The sequence below is a fragment of the Trachurus trachurus genome (assembly GCF_905171665.1).
Source record: "Trachurus trachurus genome assembly, chromosome: 5".
NCBI lineage: Eukaryota > Metazoa > Chordata > Actinopteri > Carangiformes > Carangidae > Trachurus > Trachurus trachurus.
This window is the reverse complement of record NC_139896.1, coordinates 19,913,650-19,932,364: the sequence shown is the minus strand read 5'-3', so window position 1 is coordinate 19,932,364 and position 18,715 is coordinate 19,913,650. Positions and strand designations below refer to the sequence as shown.

Genomic DNA, 18,715 nt, shown 5'->3' with positions numbered 1-18,715 from the left:
ACCACCGTTGTAGTGGCCACCGTTGCCGTCGTCTCTGATGAAGACAAATGGGCCGATGTGCGTAAGAGGGCAATTTCTGTTTATGACAAGCGGTTAGACACGTACGCTCACCGGTGACAGCACATCATGGAGAGAACAGGTGGTGGAATGAAAAGGGCTGAAGGGGATGAAGGAAAGCAGGAGGTGACAGAACATGTGGAGGTGGAGGAAGAGGAGGAGCACGAGAGACAGAGATGTGAACTACAGAAACAGGAACTGATAAACCCATGAGACATTCAGCTGCTCTGGTCTGATTGATGATCCACATTGAAGAAGTTTCATCCATGTCTTTCGGTTTAAGGTTAGGTCAAGGTTTGGCTCGGACTTACAGTATGTTACTGAAGGTCCTAAATCCATGCAGTTACAATATATACATGTTTGCGTTTGTGTGTGTGTGTGGGGGGGGGGGGACACTGATGGCTGCTGTTTTTAATCAGCAGCTTATTGATCCTCATATTAATAATGTGTTCATACATGAGAGCCGCTCAGTGTAGTGAAAATCAGGAGCTAATAACACGGTCTCATGATCTCATTGATCATCTTTAGAGACTAATGTCTCCTTGGTGTGTTCTCTCTTTCTCTCACCACTGCTGTGATTCCTGCTGAGAGTCTGGATTTACTCATTTAAAAAAAAAACTGTTCAGTTAGTGAACGATACCTGTTACCGACATTTAAGAAAAACAAGAGGCTCAGTTCAAGAAGTTAAAAACAACCTCCACATTAAGGGAACATGTAAAAGATATAGGCACAGTAACTATATTTATAACACACTGATGATGAATCCTCTTATCCTAAGAGAAAAAAATACATTTTTTTAACCAATTTACTATTTTAGCAACTGTGCAACTGGCAGCTGTCAGACACTTTTAAGGTGGAATGTTTTGTTGTGTGGGGAGCAGTGAAGTGCTCTCAAAACACAAAAGGCTTCTTATAGTTATTTTGAAAAAAACAAACAAACAATTGATAAAAAACAATTGATTGATTATTGCTGTTGGAGCCGTATTGTCGTCTACCACCTGTTGACTGAAGCGTCTGTGTCTCTGTTGTCTCTCCACAGGAAACAAAGATCAACTGCGTCCGCCTGGCGAACAAAGGTACGAGCAGCCGTCCACTGACATCACAGCTTCTCTGTGTCCTAGAACTTCTCACTGAGGCTCATTTTAAAGACAGTGTGATAACATGACCTCCTCCTCCACCACCCAGGACAGTGTTATAGCGGGAGATCAGATGAACACACACACACACATGCACACACGCACACTGTAGCAGAGAGACGAAGCCTCAGCCTTTAGCCCCAGCCACCCGACATCCTCTCCATGTGATCCTGCATGATCTGGCTGCACAGCCTCCTCCTCATCTCCTCCATCTCTTCCTCCCCTCCTCCTCCATATCCCAATTTTCCCTTTTACTGCCATTTTCTGCCTCACTATCTCTCTCCTCTCTATCCCTCGCTCTTTTTTTCCATCTCATGCTGCATCCATGTTGCTCATCGGTGTAAAGTGGAACATCAGGGCCATTACATACTGATTGACCGCATTCATTAAACCTCATGGACAGAGGCTGAAGCGCTGCCCCCACCCCACCACCACCACCACCACCTCCAACTCTCCCCCGCAGAACCATTTCCATCCTGTTCTGTTTTGCTTTCCCCATGTCTCCCATCTTTATCTGCTGCTCATCTCTGGCAAACACACCCATTTGTGTGCCAGGCAATATGCTGTCGAAGGCTTTTCAGCTTTGCTATTGATTTTCTTTACCTCTTCTTTTTTCCTATTTTATTTTTTTCCATCCGCATCAAACATTGATTTGATTTTCCACACCTCCTTTTCTCTGTCCTTTGTCTCTCTTCTGCATCGAGCATTTATCGTTCATCTGTGCACAGTTTCCTCTTTTATACCATTTTCTTCTTCTCGGCTTCGTCCATTTCCACGTTGTGTTTGGTTTGAGTGGGACGTGCTGTGGGTGGAGGTCTACGCTGTGTGGACGCTGCCTTTTTGTCTGTGCATGCACGTGTGTGTGTTTGTGAGAAAGTGTGTGTGTGTGTGTGTGTGCACGCTCAGGTAAAAGACATGTTTTTAACTTTGTGGCTGTCTCTTATATTGCTAAATGCTAACTTCCCCTCCTCAATGTTCCCAAAACAAACTGGAGATTTATTTCTCTTTGTAAGTTTCTGATATGTGGGCAGTTGTTGTGAGGCAGTGCAGATGGCTAATTTAACAAACACTGATGACTAATTCTGTTACAATACCTGCTATTCTCTGGCTGTAGCAGCTGATGTCAGTGATAAACGCCACTCATCAGGTTCATTGAGTTCTGCTCAGTGAACTCAGCTGCTGCGGCTTTTATTCAATGTAGAAAATAAAGAAAACTACAGGCAAAAAGTTGTGATTTTGTTGTACAAGAATTTATCAGAGACAACAAATGTAATGAGGCTGTTAAACAATAAAAACAAAGAACCAAGGTTTTGATCAGCTGATGGTGATTGACAACTGATTGGCTCTGGACACAACACACAATTAAATGTATCACCTGGACCTTAACGGTGTCAGCTAATCATCAGAGACGTCGTCACTCAGTCGTTCTTTTCACTTGATGTTCAGGTAAAAAGATAATTCGGTAAAAACAGATGTATATCTAATTTAATATTTGCCTTTTTTTTAGAAATGTTTTGGCTCATGTAGACTGTGACATCAAAACCTCAGCAAAGTGAGGTGATAATGAGCATGGAGGTGACTCCAGGGGGCAAGGAAAATCATTTCAAAATAGACCAGGAAATCATAGTGTTATGGTCTGCTTCTAAGACCATAAAGGAAGAATGGGATTTAAATTAACTACACAATAATACTTTTATATTCTTATTTTTCAAATTAATGTTAAGACAATACATTTAACTAAGTGGTTCTTAAGTGATTATTATCAAATGAAAGTGACAGGTAAATCTGGAACTATACACATTTACCAAAACTAAACTGCAAACAATGCAACATTCTAATCTCTAGTAGCATATCATAACAACTATAATGTTGAGTTACTGACTTTATAATCATTATAATAATAACAATACTGAACCTTTTTCTGTAAATGTCCATCAAACAGGAGAATAATGGGATTAAATCTGGAAGGAATCTAGGATCATCATTCTTTAAAAATATAGTGTGAGAGTAAGAGTGCTTTCACACAGGCAGTGTTTAGGTCAACCCAGTTACACTTTGGGCCTAGTGTGATGCGTTTGGGTCACTGTGAACACAACAGTCGCAATCGAGACCGTCCTGATGGGGTTGTCTCGGTGCAGCTTCAGTCAAACTCTGGTGTTTGTTATATGAATGTGGCCACATTTCGGTCCGCACCAACTGCCTGGTGTATGCTACTGTACAAGTATGAGCAAAAAAGGCTCCCTTAGTTAGCTCCCACAGCCAAGCTTCGTTCTCAAAATCTATTATTCGCAGAGAGTGGCGACACAGTGTCTTTAGACATGAGTGTGTCAAACTTCAGTCTTAGAAGTCTAGTCTCTTGTAGACAGAAGTAAGGTAGCCTTTGTTTTTTTTCCCTGCCTTGATCCTCTTTGTCTCACAGTGGGGACATGTGCAGAGTTGCAGCAGCAAAGTGAAAAAATGAAAGTGCAAACTGTCAATTTTAAATACTTATGTCATCTCTGAAAACCTGGTTCTTTGTATTAAAATCATATGTCCACATTTTGCCTCTGAGAAACATAGATTTTAGAAAGTTTAGATAAGACGACCTCTGACCTGTCACCATGAGTCTTCCCACAGTCAGAGCGAATCAGACCCCTGGAAACAGCCTGATGTTGATGTATTACCTGTTCTCTCTCTCTCTCTCTCTCTCTCTCTCTCTCTCTCTCTCTCTCTCTCTCTCTCTCTCTCTCTCTCTCTCTCTCTCTCTCTCTCTCTCTCTCTCTCTCTCTCTCTCAGCCACAAAGTTACTTTCTTTTTACTTTCAACCATAACTTCAGTTCTTTTCTCTTCCACCCTCCTCCCCCTTTATTTCTATGAACCCGTCCAGTCAGACTGACAGATCCACTGACTCATACGTTAACTCCCCCTTCCCCCACAGCACCACATCTCACTCCCTCTCCACCTGCAGCACAACCAAACGTTAGACCTTTCTGTCGATGGCGACCAGGCCCCCCCACACATCACACTGAAGTGCTACAGTAGTTGTCCTATGATCTCAATGTACTCTCTCTCTCTCTCTCTCTCTCTCTCTCTATCTCTCTCTCTCACTCTCACCACTGCTGTTTCTCTCCTGAGACAGATTGTGTGTTGAGAGCCAGGGAGCTCTGAGCTTTGATGAAATGGATAAAGAAAACGTCTTTTTTTCTTAGACTTTTCTCTTCTTTCCTTTTCCTTTTTTTTGTTGTTGTTTGTTTTTTCTCTCTTCCCTCTCTTTCTCATGCTTTCCGGCGGGGACGTGCGGCCCTTGGCATTAGTGGTAATAGGTAGGGGACAAATAACAACGCCGTACATTCTAGTCATCCCAAGCGAAGGTGATTATTGCTTTATAGGCAGAATATTCCTTTTTCTCATCACAGTAAATCCATGAACACAACACCAACCCTTTTTCATTTTGGTTGCCCTGCCCCTGCTCCCCCCCCTCCTCCCCTTCTCTTCCTCTTCCTCCTCCTCTTTGCTTTTTGACTTTTACTATTTGGGTTTTTTGTTGTTTTTGTCTTTGCCATCTTACTGCATTTGTTGCATGTCTGCGCTGCTTTGAGTGTGGCTGGCTGTGTTTGAACCTCCTGACTCTTGCATGCACCCCCACCACCCCACACACACACACACACACACACACACAAAAGCCCAAGACAATAAACTTTAACATTATACTTTGTCATTTTTACATCTGAAGGAAGAAAAGGACAAGAGACATTAACCAAACTTGTGTTATTTCTTGGTCCTAAAACTTAAGTTATAGCACATGAGCTGTAAACACCCACCCACACCCAACTCCCCGCACCATGACTGATCAGCTCTAACTACGCCAATAGTTGTAGACCTCAGGTTCTCATCACTGATGTAACACACATTTATAAAAGCTGTGTTTCCAGAACACAAATTGTTATATCCACCAAAGCTCTGAGTTTAAACATCTGTGTTTTATCTGAAGTGTTGATCCATGAGGAGATACAAAAACCATCAGTCAACATCAGTGTAGTTTTATATCTCCTCTCACAGCTTCTCTCTGAACCTCAAGTAAGGCAAGGCAAGGCAAGGCATCTTTATTTATATAGCGCATTTCATACCAAGGCAACTCAATGTGCTTTACATAAAGACAAAACATTAAAAAAAGAAGCATAAGACAGAATAAAAACAAACAAAACACTAAAAACAGAGTTAAAAGCAAGAGCAAATAAAAGTAAAAAGAAAAAAAAAAGAAAAAAAAATAGATAAGTTTAAAGTTCTCAGCTATAAGCATGTGAAAAGAGAAATGTTTTTAACCTGGATTTAAAAGTGCTTACAGTTGGGGCTGATCTCAGTTCTGCTGGTAGTTTGTTCCATTTGTGAGCAGCATAACAGCTAAATGCTGCTTCACCATGTCTGGTCTGAACTCTGAGCTCCACTATCTGACCTGAGTCAGTAGATCTCAGAGCTCTACTGGGTTTATACTCTACTAACATGTCATTCATGTATTCTGGACCTAAACCATTCAGTGATTTGTAAACCAGGAGCAGAACTTTAAAATCTATTCTGTAGCTGACTGGGAGCCAATGTAAGGTCTTAGCAGTAACTTAACTGCTCAAGTTATCTGAGGGCATTGACTGCTCTGTTGTGACATCACTAAGTCACAGAATACCTAACGGCAGGATTTAAGGCTCAGCTTCTGAATACAGGCTGTGTATTTGTCCATGGACTGAGGCTTTACTTTCACAGTATTAATACAAAACCTTGACCTGCTTATGGACACCCATCCCGTATACTCTATGGAGATTTAATATTAGCATATACCTTTACAGTATACTCTTTGGTGCTTAAAGGTCATTATCAAATCTATTATGTCCTTCATAATACATCACAGCTTGAAATTGAATTTTCCAACCTTGTAGAAATTTGTTTGAAGCCCAATTGCACTTCCCCTTATCAGGTTACACTGAGGGTTGAGACATTGGTGGTAGAAACGTTGTTCTGATACTGATGGAGCCAAATGTGGCTAAAATCCAGCCCATCACATCATTGGTCTGAGTCTGGTCCATATACTTCTCCTTCTGGGACGATTGTGGATGTTATACCCTCTGGTATTGACTCAGATGGACTTATTTGTCTGTGAAGCCAGACTTTGTCCAGATGTGGACATAAATCCAGGTGTTCACTGGCTTACAAGACAACAATCATGTGGCCCGGGTATGGGCCAGATTTGTTTGTTTTACCTTTTGGCCCTACAGTAGCTTAGCAGAGGTTAGGTGCAGCCGCTGTTTCAAGCTGATTATATCCTCTGTACATCAGTTTTATACAGCACACAGACCACAAACCTCTGAAACACTTACATTACCTCTTTGTACATATTCAGAGTGTTGTTTATGTGATGGATTGATTTCAAAAGTGATAAATCGATCTATCAGTCCTCCACTGATCACTGAAGCCACCTAAAATCCCTGCTGTACCTCATTGTTTCCCAGTAGTAGTAGTAAGTAGTTGTCCCACCCTGTCTCCATCTCTAAATGTTTGTCGTGACCCATCAGATCCTGAACGCATCAAGAGTGTTGACTCACAGATTTTAAACAAAGCCACTTAACCAAACCTTTAAAACATGAGTCACTAGAACCTGGAAGAAAAAATGCTCTGATGCTCTCTTGCTAAAATCCAGTTGTTCATTTACTACAGAATTTTGTCAGTACATCATTTAAAACCCACTCATCGTTTACTGGCAATAAAAACACACAAGCAGAACAATGTTTACTGAACTTTGTCCAAATCACTCCTGTGCTAATCTCTTTAGGATTTTATTTGGCGACGCAGCAATGCGACAGCACAATATGAATGTCATTCAGCCACACAACAATCAAAATGTTGACATGAACAATGGGGGATATAACAAGGAATCAGTCGGCGCCAGGCTTAATCGTAAACTGCTGTCACAGGCCCTTTGTCAGGAGTGTGAGACGACTTCACATGAATACAATAACACTCATTGTCCTGAGGGAAATTGAGGTTTCCAGGCCCGGCACAAAGAATTATGCATATCATGCACAGCTGCGGACACTGGTGAAATCCTAAATTAAATAAATATGGATGATTCATATGAAGCTGAGTTGATTTTCTCAATGCAGATGAAAGCAGGAAACCTCTGGGCGCATTAAACCAGCATTTCATTGCAGGGCTGAACAATTCACCCTTTATTTTTTTAACACTTACTTCTTTGGAAATTAATACTTTACTGATTAGATTTAATAGATTCTAAATATAAATAAAAATAAAAAACCTTTTCCCTATGATCAGTGGAGCGTTAAACGATAGATCAGACATGTACTTAATATATGCATGCTCATCACATGCACGATTCAGTGCGTGATACATTCAGTTGTGTAAAGTCTGAGCAGCGTCGACACTGTGCTGCTTCTCTTCGTCCTCGTCCTCTCTGTGCAACTTGAGCATCCTCATCCTGCACTTTATGGCTCATCCAGCGCTGCTGCAGCAGCTGAACCCACTTGTTGTTAACCCACTTTGTGTTTTCTAACCCCAGAGGACTGAACACAGTGTTAATGACTCCACTCTGACACTGTTACCGGGCTGAGATCGACTCTCTTTCAGCTCAGTCGCTTTGAAGAGCAAAGTCATAAAGTGGCTGGTTTGACTCACACAAACTAGAATTCAACAGTTTTATAATGCAGTTTGCAAATATAAAGGATAACTGCACAACGACATTGACTTCAATGTGGTGAATATCTCAGATTTATAAGCCGTCCACTTTTTATGTAAAAAGAGATTGATTTGGAAGTGAATTGAACACAGGCCTGGTGTTACATCACACTCCCTCTGTGCAGCAGCAGCCAGGTGGCAGAAGTCCCACCTCGTCCCTCGCTCCCACTGCAGTCCTCCACAGATGAGGACACTTGAGCTGTTAAGCAATACAAGCAAATTAATATGCTATAGCTATACCAACAATTTGATCTGAGATTTGATCAGTTTGAAATAATCACTCTGTGTCCATGTGACTTCCACAAAATGTAGTTGTGTGGAGATCTTCAGTCATCCAGGTTTTGGCTATAAAGTGTAACTAGATCTGGTTCTACAGTAGATACTTTAAGTTCAGATTTTTATTTATTTATTTATTTTTTAATATACGGCTGTTATTATTTTGAAAACACTGGGTTTTGTTTTATTTTTGAAACTCCTCCCAAGGTAACTCTTCATTGTTAGAAATCAGTGGGTGGGTTTACATGAACAGTTTTAAACTGTTTCAAATAGGTTTGGGAGACCAAACAGATGGAAAATACTTCATGTAAACACCTGAAACCGTTTCATTCGGTTTGAAGGGGGTAGTTTAAACCTTTTCTAAAACATTCTGTCTGTCATGTATACCTTGAAACGGGCTGATTTCTGGCTGCGTTCATTTTCCACATGCTCAGGACTTGACGTACTAATGCACGCATGCACACTTGAGCACGCACGAGTCGTGCCTGGCTGTCACTCAAGCGAAAATGTCGAGCAAGAAATCCACCGCCCCAGAGAAACCTATTTACTACTCGACATACTAAAAGATCAAAATATTACCCCAGCAACAAATCACAAACGCACTCCTGACTCCAAAAGGTTCTTCTCCTGCTGCTGGATTCTAAAAGTAGACATATGTCACGCTGCTGTTCAATAAAGAGAAAATATTATAACAGCAAAGACAAGCTCAACAAATGTAGTATTTCCATGTTTTTGTCTTGTTTTTGGCACAGCTGAAGCACTTCTGTAATTAATATTGTTGTAACCATAGTAACGCAATCACTCACGGCTGTGCACACGTTCGAAACATTTGTTTCGTCGGTGCATGTAAACACTCAACTAGTTTACTTTGTAACCCATGTATACACTCAAGGTGAAATCTTCAAACAGATTGATTTAAACCAAACCTATTTTAAACTGTTTAAAACTGTCCATGTAAACCCACCTATTGTTATAAAACGAGAATGTAGCAGTGTGGACACAGCCTCGGCCGCTCACTTGATCTAGGGTTTGTCTGTGTTGCCATGGCAACAATAAAATCTTACTCATGGGAGATGGCTGTCATAATTTTGCGACCCGGCTGAGAGCAAAGTATCGATCCCAGTGACTGAAAATGACTTTGCTGCACTCTTATTCTGAAAGATGTGAGTTGCATCACCCACACCACAGTGACTCAGGTGTTTGAACACAGCCTCATCGTCTCCGTCGGTAACCTTTCTATTAATCCCGATTGATCTTAAAAGTGATGCCTGTTTTTACTGCACTGATAAGTGGGACTTCTGCCCCTGTGCTGTCTGCAACCCTCCCACCCCTTTACCCCCTGTCATCCCTACACTGCTGGCATGTGTCAGGTTCAATTCCCATTACCATTAGTCCAGAGGTCGATTATAATCAGTTGTGTAAGTGCAATACTGATGCAACATGTGGTTTGCTATCTGTGCATGTTTGATGTGAGGGTGCGTGACGCGCTGAAGGGATCATATCCGAGTTATCAACATCACTGAACCTGCACTGCTTCCCTCCCTCTCTCACACACACAAACACACACACACTGTTCTTTAGAACATATCCCTCCTCTTTCCCATCACGCTGCCCGCTTGCTGCTTAGTGAGTCACTTTGCTCTGTGAATTTCCATCAGATTGAGTCAGACTGAAAAAAAATAACTCAGGGATGTTTGTAGGTGAACGTCTACAGATGATGTGGCATTTTAAAGGCTCAGTAACAGTCAGCAGCGGATGAGGTGCTGTGGAGGCTGCACAGGGAGCATGCCAGGTTCCACTGCATCGGCAGCTGACGGGGGGGAACACTGCGAGAGTGGAAAGAGAGCAGATCCCAGAGAGGAAAAGGAAATAGAACCCATGAGGATCAAAAACGACAAGATGCAGAAAATGACAGGAAAACTGACAGAAAAGTAAGAAAAGATGCAGATGCAGATTTAGAGGCTGAAGGAGGTTTCAGGTGTTTTTCCTCCTGCAGCATTGTGTAAGCAGACAGGTGGAGCTGCCTCGCTCTCTGTCAGACAGACCTTCTGGCAAGTTGTAGTCATCTGCAGATAGATAGATAGATAGATAGATAGATAGATAGATAGATAGATAGATAGATAGATAGATAGATAGATAGATAGATAGATAGATAGATAGATAGATAGATAGATAGATAGATAGATAGATAGATAGATAGATAGATAGATAGATAGATAGATAGATAGATAGATAGATAGATAGATAGATAGATAGATAGATAGATAGATAGATAGATAGATAGATAGATAGATAGATAGATGGACAGACAGACTTTACCAGAAGCAGCTCAGTGACGAATTCTTGGCTCATCTCTGTGACCTTCGTTTGAACCTGATAAACTTTGATCAGGATTAAGATCAGATCTGTTCGTTATGATGCGGTTGGCAACGGATAAATGAGCTCTAATCTTGTTATTTCATCAGAAAATGTTTCAGAAGCACTATGTCTGCAGATCAGTTGTCCCTCCGCCCATCTCATTTTTTGTGAAAGCAATGTCTCAGGACCGCAGTGTGAAATTTCTTCAAATTATGCACAAACAATGTCACTGCATAAAACTAGGTTGTGGCCAGTGTATCCCTGGGTCTTCGGCCTAAGTCTGGCTGATATCCGGGCAGATTCTGGCTGAATCTCTGACAGAGAGAGGATTTTTTGTTTGTGTGTTCAGATTTGGAGGAACCATCTGATAAATATTCTGTATCTTCTGTAGATTTGGGCCATTGAACTGGGCCAGAACTGGCCTGGATTCATTTTGCGATCTTCTGTGACATGACATCAGCAGCACTTGTAGCAAATCTGCCACAAACGCTCCCATTAACTAAAGAATAAAGAGAGTAGAATTTAGTGGTCAAAGGTCAAGGTCAGTGTGACCTCACAAAACATGAACATCGTTTGCTTGAACTCGAGAACTAATTGGCTGAAGTTTCTTACGGAAAAAAATATGAAATCACTTTTAATGATCTGTTTCATTTCAACCAAATAACTAAATCATTTTCTATGATTGCTGTGTTAAGTAGATTTATTGGACTCCACTGTTTCACGTTGTGCCAAAACGACAGCAATTAACTTCAACAATAAAAATGAAGACTTCGCTTTAAATTAAAGTTGAATAACATTTTCTTTTTTTCCTTTTTTGCCAACCTGCAGAGAAAAATACTTGCAATTACCAAACAGTTGATATCTGTGTAACTGGCACTGCGCTGACTCTCAGAAAACAGCCCCCCACCCTCAGCCCCCAAGACACTTTGCTCTCAACTTAGAAAAGCAAACTAATGAAACTTGAGTTGTTACTGACGTGACCTTGGCACAAAATGCTCCACTCATAAAGCGCAGAGCAGCTGTGGAGTCTGACACTTTTACATCAGTTATTATGTCCTGCAGAGGCAAAGGCTCATGAATAGAGAATAACAGAGAATAAATAGAGAATATTTACCGTATTTAATGTGATGTGTTGATTTAGTTTCTAGTGTAAATCTACTCTGCTGATGGGAGCTTCATTTTTCCTGCTGCTCTATTGCAAATCACTTGGAACGACTCCTGTGATTTGTTGCCTTTTTGGTCGTTTTCTGACGATCTCAAGGCCGACTATACCCCACCACAACCGCCACCACCCCCCTCTCCCTCCAACCGCTTCTCGCTCTCACATCTTTCAACCTGCAACAGCTGCCTCCTAACTTGTGATTCACATTGGCCTTTAGCGGTGTTTCTCGATCAGAAATCTTCTCCAAGAGGGAAAAGAAGTTCTTGTTGAACGTGACATACAGTATGTCTCTGTGTCAAGTCAAGTCAAGTCACAATTTATTTATAGAGCACATTTAAAACAACCTCAGTCGACCAAAGTGCTGTACAATTGTAAAAGCACATAAACACTACAATAAACAAAAAAACAACAACACAGGGATAATAATCGTTCAATTTAAAACAAATTTAGATGAAAAAGAAAGAATAAAAAAGTGAGTAAAAGAGAGAGAGGGAGAAAGAAAGGGAGAGAGCCAAGATGCTTAGCTGGGAGTGAACAGGCAATTACTACAGTAATCAGTTTATTAGGGGCTATATTTTATTTTCAGGAAAATACAGCTAATAACACCAAGAATAATAGCAACCCAACACTCTATAGTAACAAACAATTTAGGAATAATAACAAATACTGATACAGTTTCATTAACATCAAATTAACTGATAAAGGTTTGACAGAAAGGAAAAGTCATCAGTTTAGTCCAGAGGATGATGCACATTGTCTTTTATGAGCACACACACACACACACAAAACATTTTGCTCTTTTCAGTGTTCACAGTTAACACCCCCCTCCCCTCTCCCTCCACCCCCCCACTCCAAAAAGCTCCACAGAGACCAGATGATGGAGCATTTAAATCGTTTTAGTTCTTAAAAGCTCTGAAGTGCTCAGTAAACCGTGTCCTGATGACCTTAAAATTAATGTCAGCATTAATGGAATCTATGTGTGTGTGTGTGTGTGTGTGTGTGTGTGTGTGTGTGTGTGTGTGTGTGTGTGTGTGTGTGTGTGTGTGTGTGTGTGTGTGTGTGTGTGTGTGTGTGTGTGAGGAGGATTGAGAGCCAACTATTAGCATTGTCCTTTATTGTTTACGAAGTTATGGGGACTGAAGATACATTAATCCATCATCATGTGACCACACACACATTCACACACACGCACTGATACACACACACATGCATTCAAGCACACACACATTCACAAAGTTCAACAGAAACACATGTACAAAGCCACCCAGTTTAACACACACACGCACTCACACAGGTGCATTGTTACATACAGCACACATGCTAATGCACACACACAGAAACACAGTCAAAGGCACATTTAAGAAAATGTGTGCACACACGCACACTGACACATGAACGCTGTGGCAGCATAGCTCAGATTAGTAATCCTGTTAAACACACTCAGCCATGCTAACACTAATCCACAGAGGAAGCTCCCCACAGCTGCTGACAAACAATAGCTAAAAGCTAAAGCTTCACATCAGCCCAGATCTGAGACACACAGGCAGGAACGCACTCACCAGCACGCACACACTTACATAACCTGTAGGACACAAACGTAAATCAAAGATATGCACATACACTACACAAATACACACACAGCATATATTGTATGCTTTATTAGCTACACTTTATTAATTTATCAGCAGTCAGCAGTCACATGCACACACACAAACACATACATGCAAAACAAACCAAAAATCAGAATAAAGGACAAAAGTTTTTTTTATTTGTGCAGAAACAAACACACACAAGCAGCAGCCACGCTTACACAGTGTGTTCCTGTGACATGTAGGCTACACACACACACACACACACACACACACAGCGCAGTAGCGTTTAATATGCCGTTCAGGGCTGCTGCAGTGCGTTGGTAGCTGGGAGAATCAATCTTCTCTCCATTTGGATGAGATTATGTTTTTAATATCTCTGGTTTTACCCATAATTCCTCCCTGATAATTTTATCATGCTCTCCAAGCAGAAGAAATAAAAAGAAGAAGAAGAAAAAAAGTGCAGAGAGAAATGTATAAATGAAAAGGATATTACACCAACAATGAGCACCCGCACACACACAAACACACACAAATACCCGAACGATGTGCGTTCAGGAACACACCAAACTCGTGGGGATTAATGCCATTGGAATGCGATCAATATCATCAGCAGCCCGCTGTTGTCAGAGTCATAACAGCAAACACAGAGGAAGTCTCTGTTAATACGTTCATCCTGCTTCTATTCTGCATCAAGACTCGACGCAGCCAAGCGCATTCACAACTCTCTGCAGTTCACTGTCACTCAGTCGGCACTAAATCAACCATTCCCAAACTCAAGAACAACACGGCCCCCCCAAAAAATCAGTTCAACTCGTTCTTTCGCAAGCAGTGTTGGGTATAGTTACTTTTGAAAGTAGTTAATTAAGTTACAACGTTACCATCAATTAAAAGTAATCAGTTACGTTACTGCGTTATATGAATAAAAGTGTAGAAAAAACTGACATATCTATGACAGAAAAGCATTCTGGACTAATGTTCAAATAGAGATTGATCATTTTCTTGCCATTTAGATCGCCATGGACCCAAAACTGTTTAGTTTGTCAGTTTTTTCTGTGAATGTCAAACTAGTTTTAATTAAAATGTATACCCATACAAAGGGCAATGATAAAATATGTCGACACACGAAATCTAAAGCATCAGACCATTCTATAAATAAATTTCAAACAATCGACTCAAGTCCGACGCTGCCCTGTTCCCTTGAACGCATCATACCCACAAGGCAGAAACAGGTTAACTTCATCTCTTCCTCGAACCACGGCGACTTGAAGTGAACATTTCTTTTAATGCACGCCAATAAATACGTTTTGCGTTTTATAAGATCTGTAGAGATGTGTAAAGAAATGTAAGTACACAACACATTCACAATACAGTAATGTGATTAAATGCAAGTCGTACTTTTCAACCATGTACACATGCAGTGGCTCAAGTGTTTCGCTTTTGTTTACATATTGTTTAGCGTATTTTGACAGTATTTCCGAGTTAGTTCATCACTTTCTCAACACGACAGGCTTTGTTGTGGTGTGTAGTGTTGTGCAGAGTGTAGTGTAGCGCTGAATATGTTCATAGACTGGAGGAAAAAGAACAATAAACACCGAGGCATATGTATTGTCCGTGTATTTCAAAGGCAAACCGATGGTAACCAGTTGTTGCAGGTCAGCTCGAGTCAAAACGTTACCTGTAGTGACGTAACTGACAAATATGCAGGGGAACCGCAGTTACCTGTGAGCTTGAGTGGCTCACAGAGGTAGACAGGTGATTGGAGGTGTAACTGCTTTTGCTGAAGCGGGATCGAGTCCCGCTCCACGCTAATATGTGAAGATAATTTTTTCTCCACTTTATTTATTACATATAGTTAATTGTGCGTGATCCTCATTAATGAAGCACACAATTTAGAAAATCCTATTCCATGCCAACATGAAAAATGCCTTTTTTTATATACATATGTGAGTGTGCATATTTGTGAGTAATCTGAACTCATTAATGAACACTGACATACCTAAAACTTTATTACCTCTTGTGGCCTACCTGTCATACCTTCACGGCCCACCAGGAGGGTGTGGCCCATACCTCACTGCACTAAATCATCCATATGTCTATTGAGCTAATGCCGTCTGTGAAAGACCCACATTATATTCATTATGTTCATGATGATCACTTGAAACAGGTCATTCACAATATTTATTTTCATGGAAGAATTAAGATGTTAGAGCCAACACTGGAGTTGATAACAAAGCAGATCACAGGTGGTTGCAACATGTTAAAATAAAATTTGACTTTTGCTTTTTGTCTCAATGATGAGACTGGTCCATGTATTATTGTTATTGTTACGGAAGGGGGTGTTAGGGTCGTAAGTGTTGTTGTGCCATGTGTGTGTGTCTGTGTGTGCTGTCTCCTCAGGTATATATTCTATCTTTTATGAAATAATATGCAATGTAAAACCTTCGGTCAGAAGAGGCTCAATTTAACCTTTATTGTTAAACAAAAACCTTTCCAAAGCTTTTCACTTACTGAGTACAATGAATTGCTCTTGTCCTCTTTATTCTGTGATCCTTACATTCATGTCATTGTTATTTTGCTCTTTTCATAAACATGCTAAATATATTATAAAATTCATAATGTCAAACATTTTGATCGAAGATTAAAATATAATATGAAAAGCTCCATATGCTACACGTCCTTTTTCTACCTTTAAAGAGAACATTGTACACGATAATAAAATAAAAGCAGAAACCAGATTCTTCCCATTTTAATGCTGAAAAGGGAAAATAATTTGAAGAGTACATCGAGGTACTTCTGTGGTGTTGAACTGAAAAGACATACCTGAATAAAGACATCAAGGGTTCACACTCAGTTCATCTCTCCCCTGCTGCACCTCAGGAATGAAGCCCGCAGCATACCCACTTAAATGGAAATGCTAAGCTAGCATCTGAAAACCTGTGTACTCACTGCAGCTTCGCTTCGCTCCATATTTACTGTAGGAGAGAGTCTCTCTAAGTGTGTGTGTGTGTGTGTATTCCCTGCAGCCCCCAGTAACTGTGTTGTTGTCCGTACAGTATTCCCCTGGTAGGACGGCCCATCACTGCGAAGGCCAAGTGGTTGTGAATTCTGGCGTCTGCAGCAGCCGTCGCAGCAGTTATACTTCTCAGATCGATATTTCATGTCTCTCCCCTGAGAGGATTTTACAGGTCGAGTGAGGAATTTAAAGACCCTCCTCCTCCTTCTCCTCTTCCTCCTCCTCCTTCCTGCTCCACACCCCACGTTTAGAGGAGCTTAGCTGCGTTCAGAAGATGAGTAAATATGTTGGATCAGGCAGGTTCCAGTTCACCTCATCAAAGCAGATCCACCCTTCACTCTGCTTGTAAATGTTTAACACTTGTGTTTTAATTAACTTTTAAAAATATACTCCCTCGTCTTCATTTTCTCTCGCCACATGTTTGTTGCTCGTGGCAACATTGCCCATTATAGCACTTTCAAAGCCAAGTGTCAGTGGAGATGTTTTTGCCTGGTGATGGATATAAAGAATAATGATCTCAGCTAATTTTGGAGACTTTTTTGATCAGTGGAGAAATGGAAAATGGCTCCAGCTGCACACGTCTCTGTGATCAAGTCCAAACAGTTTGATGTTCAGAGTCTTAACAACGTCTCACAGCAGCGTGGCTAACAGCTACTGTCAGCTGCCAACACAAGCAAGCCCTATCTGCTCTTCGCTGCATATTTAGTAGAGAAGTAAAATGAATTCAAACTAATTAAGCAAGAGTCATTAACATGTTTTTACATCATGTGGTGTATAACGAATTTAAAAGCCACAGTAACGGGTGTGTGGCATTTAATTTAACATTTAAGTTAAAGCTATAGTCTGTAACTTCTGCCTCTAGAGGTCCCTCAATCAAACAAAAACAGCAAAACACTGAGTTTGGTGATGCCACTACATTGAGTGGGATCATTGATGATGTGGTGTCAATGGCAGGTGACCAAAGAACTGTTACCATGATTTAAAAAAACAGATTTATATTGTTTTAAAATTAATAGAAACATTTGTAATGACCTGGAAACAGAACAATAGCATGAAAAACTAGAGGTCAAGCTGTTTTCAAGGAATCATAGCTTATATATCACATGCCATACAGTACATAAGGGCAATTCAAAGGCAACACTGATTACTAAATTACTTGATTCATTACACCATTTTTTCAGGTTTATAGGTTTTGATTTTAAATATTTGACACTGAACCTGAGTCAAGTCCTGGGGCCAGAGGGAGATGTTACAACACGATACTTCAGTGTCATCTGGACAAACGTATTGTTTAGTGAACCTGACGCGTGCCAACAAAATAATATGCACACCACCTGCCAGACCTGGTGGCGGGACAGGAAGATGGATCCATAAATTGTAAAATGCTCAGACGCCACCTGTTTTCAGGAACACATGGCCGCAGTGTCCTCCATATTGTGTTTGCACCAAGCGTCAATCAATCCTATTTTGCTGTGACTTGCTTCGTCTCATCTTTTCACCCTTTTGTAATGGACATGGTCACATTAGACCCTCCCCACATGCCCCCCCCCCGCTTACCCGGTCAGAGTGCTGTCTGACTTGAGCTGATTGGCTGAGTGACTCCCAAACCGTCCAATCACAGTGTTAAATGGAGCTGAACCTGTTGCCAGGTGGGGTCCTCCACTGTTACATCATGAACTGTTGAACCCAATCAGCACGTGCGCCGCTGAGGTGTGAACGAACGGGGTCGCGCTGTAATGTGTCAGGTGATACATATTGCAGATCGCTCAGGGGGGGAATGGTGGTTTAATACACCTGTGGGGTGATTACCAGGTCACAGACTACAGGGAAATGTGTGAACCTGTCTCCCGCTTGAGCGCTCCAGGCCCTTGCGTAAGTGAAGGAGCCAGACGGACGCAGAGCTGAGTCCACACTCCTGTGCACCTCTGCTGATTACAGGCCTCGGGCGCTCACGCAGCGGCAGCACCCGACCTGGCTTCTTAATGGGAATTAAAACAGCAGGCTGCACACTCACACATGCATCATGTCTGATTGTCTAAATCTGAAAGCCAGGTTGTCAGTGACCAGAAAAAAATCAGCACATCTGTTAAGTTGTGTGTTGAAATAATATGGATCAGATTCCTGCACTGACGATTTACCTGGAGCCACATATGATTTATTCTCTGACCCCTAATGCTGGCACATTATGCAATGACCACACCCCTTACACCCCTGATCTAAAAATTAAAGGTAACGAACCTACGCCTAAGACTATAAGGATTATGGCAATTGGTGAATTTGCCAAAATGTTGAACTATCATTTTAAGATAAAGTGTGGTGTTTACAAATCTACATGTGAGGCATTTAGAGGACATCAGTAAATTGTTGTGTCTGCCAGTAGCCTTCATGTGGGCTGTTTTGGGGA

At 41.2% G+C, this 18,715-nt stretch overlaps 1 protein-coding gene across 1 annotated transcript in view; it reads left to right on the top strand.

Annotated features, from left to right (window-relative positions):
* The window catches only part of ptprt (protein tyrosine phosphatase receptor type T), a gene marked incomplete at its 3' end in the record, with an annotated part of 280,480 nt that overhangs the window by 147,059 nt on the left and 114,706 nt on the right, over positions 1-18,715 (top strand). Inside the window, exons 14-15 of the mRNA XM_083971093.1 lie at positions 1,097-1,133; positions 4,487-4,543. Coding sequence (XP_083827219.1) covers positions 1,097-1,133; positions 4,487-4,543 — 94 coding nt within the window. The remainder of the gene's footprint in view (positions 1-1,096; positions 1,134-4,486; positions 4,544-18,715) is intronic.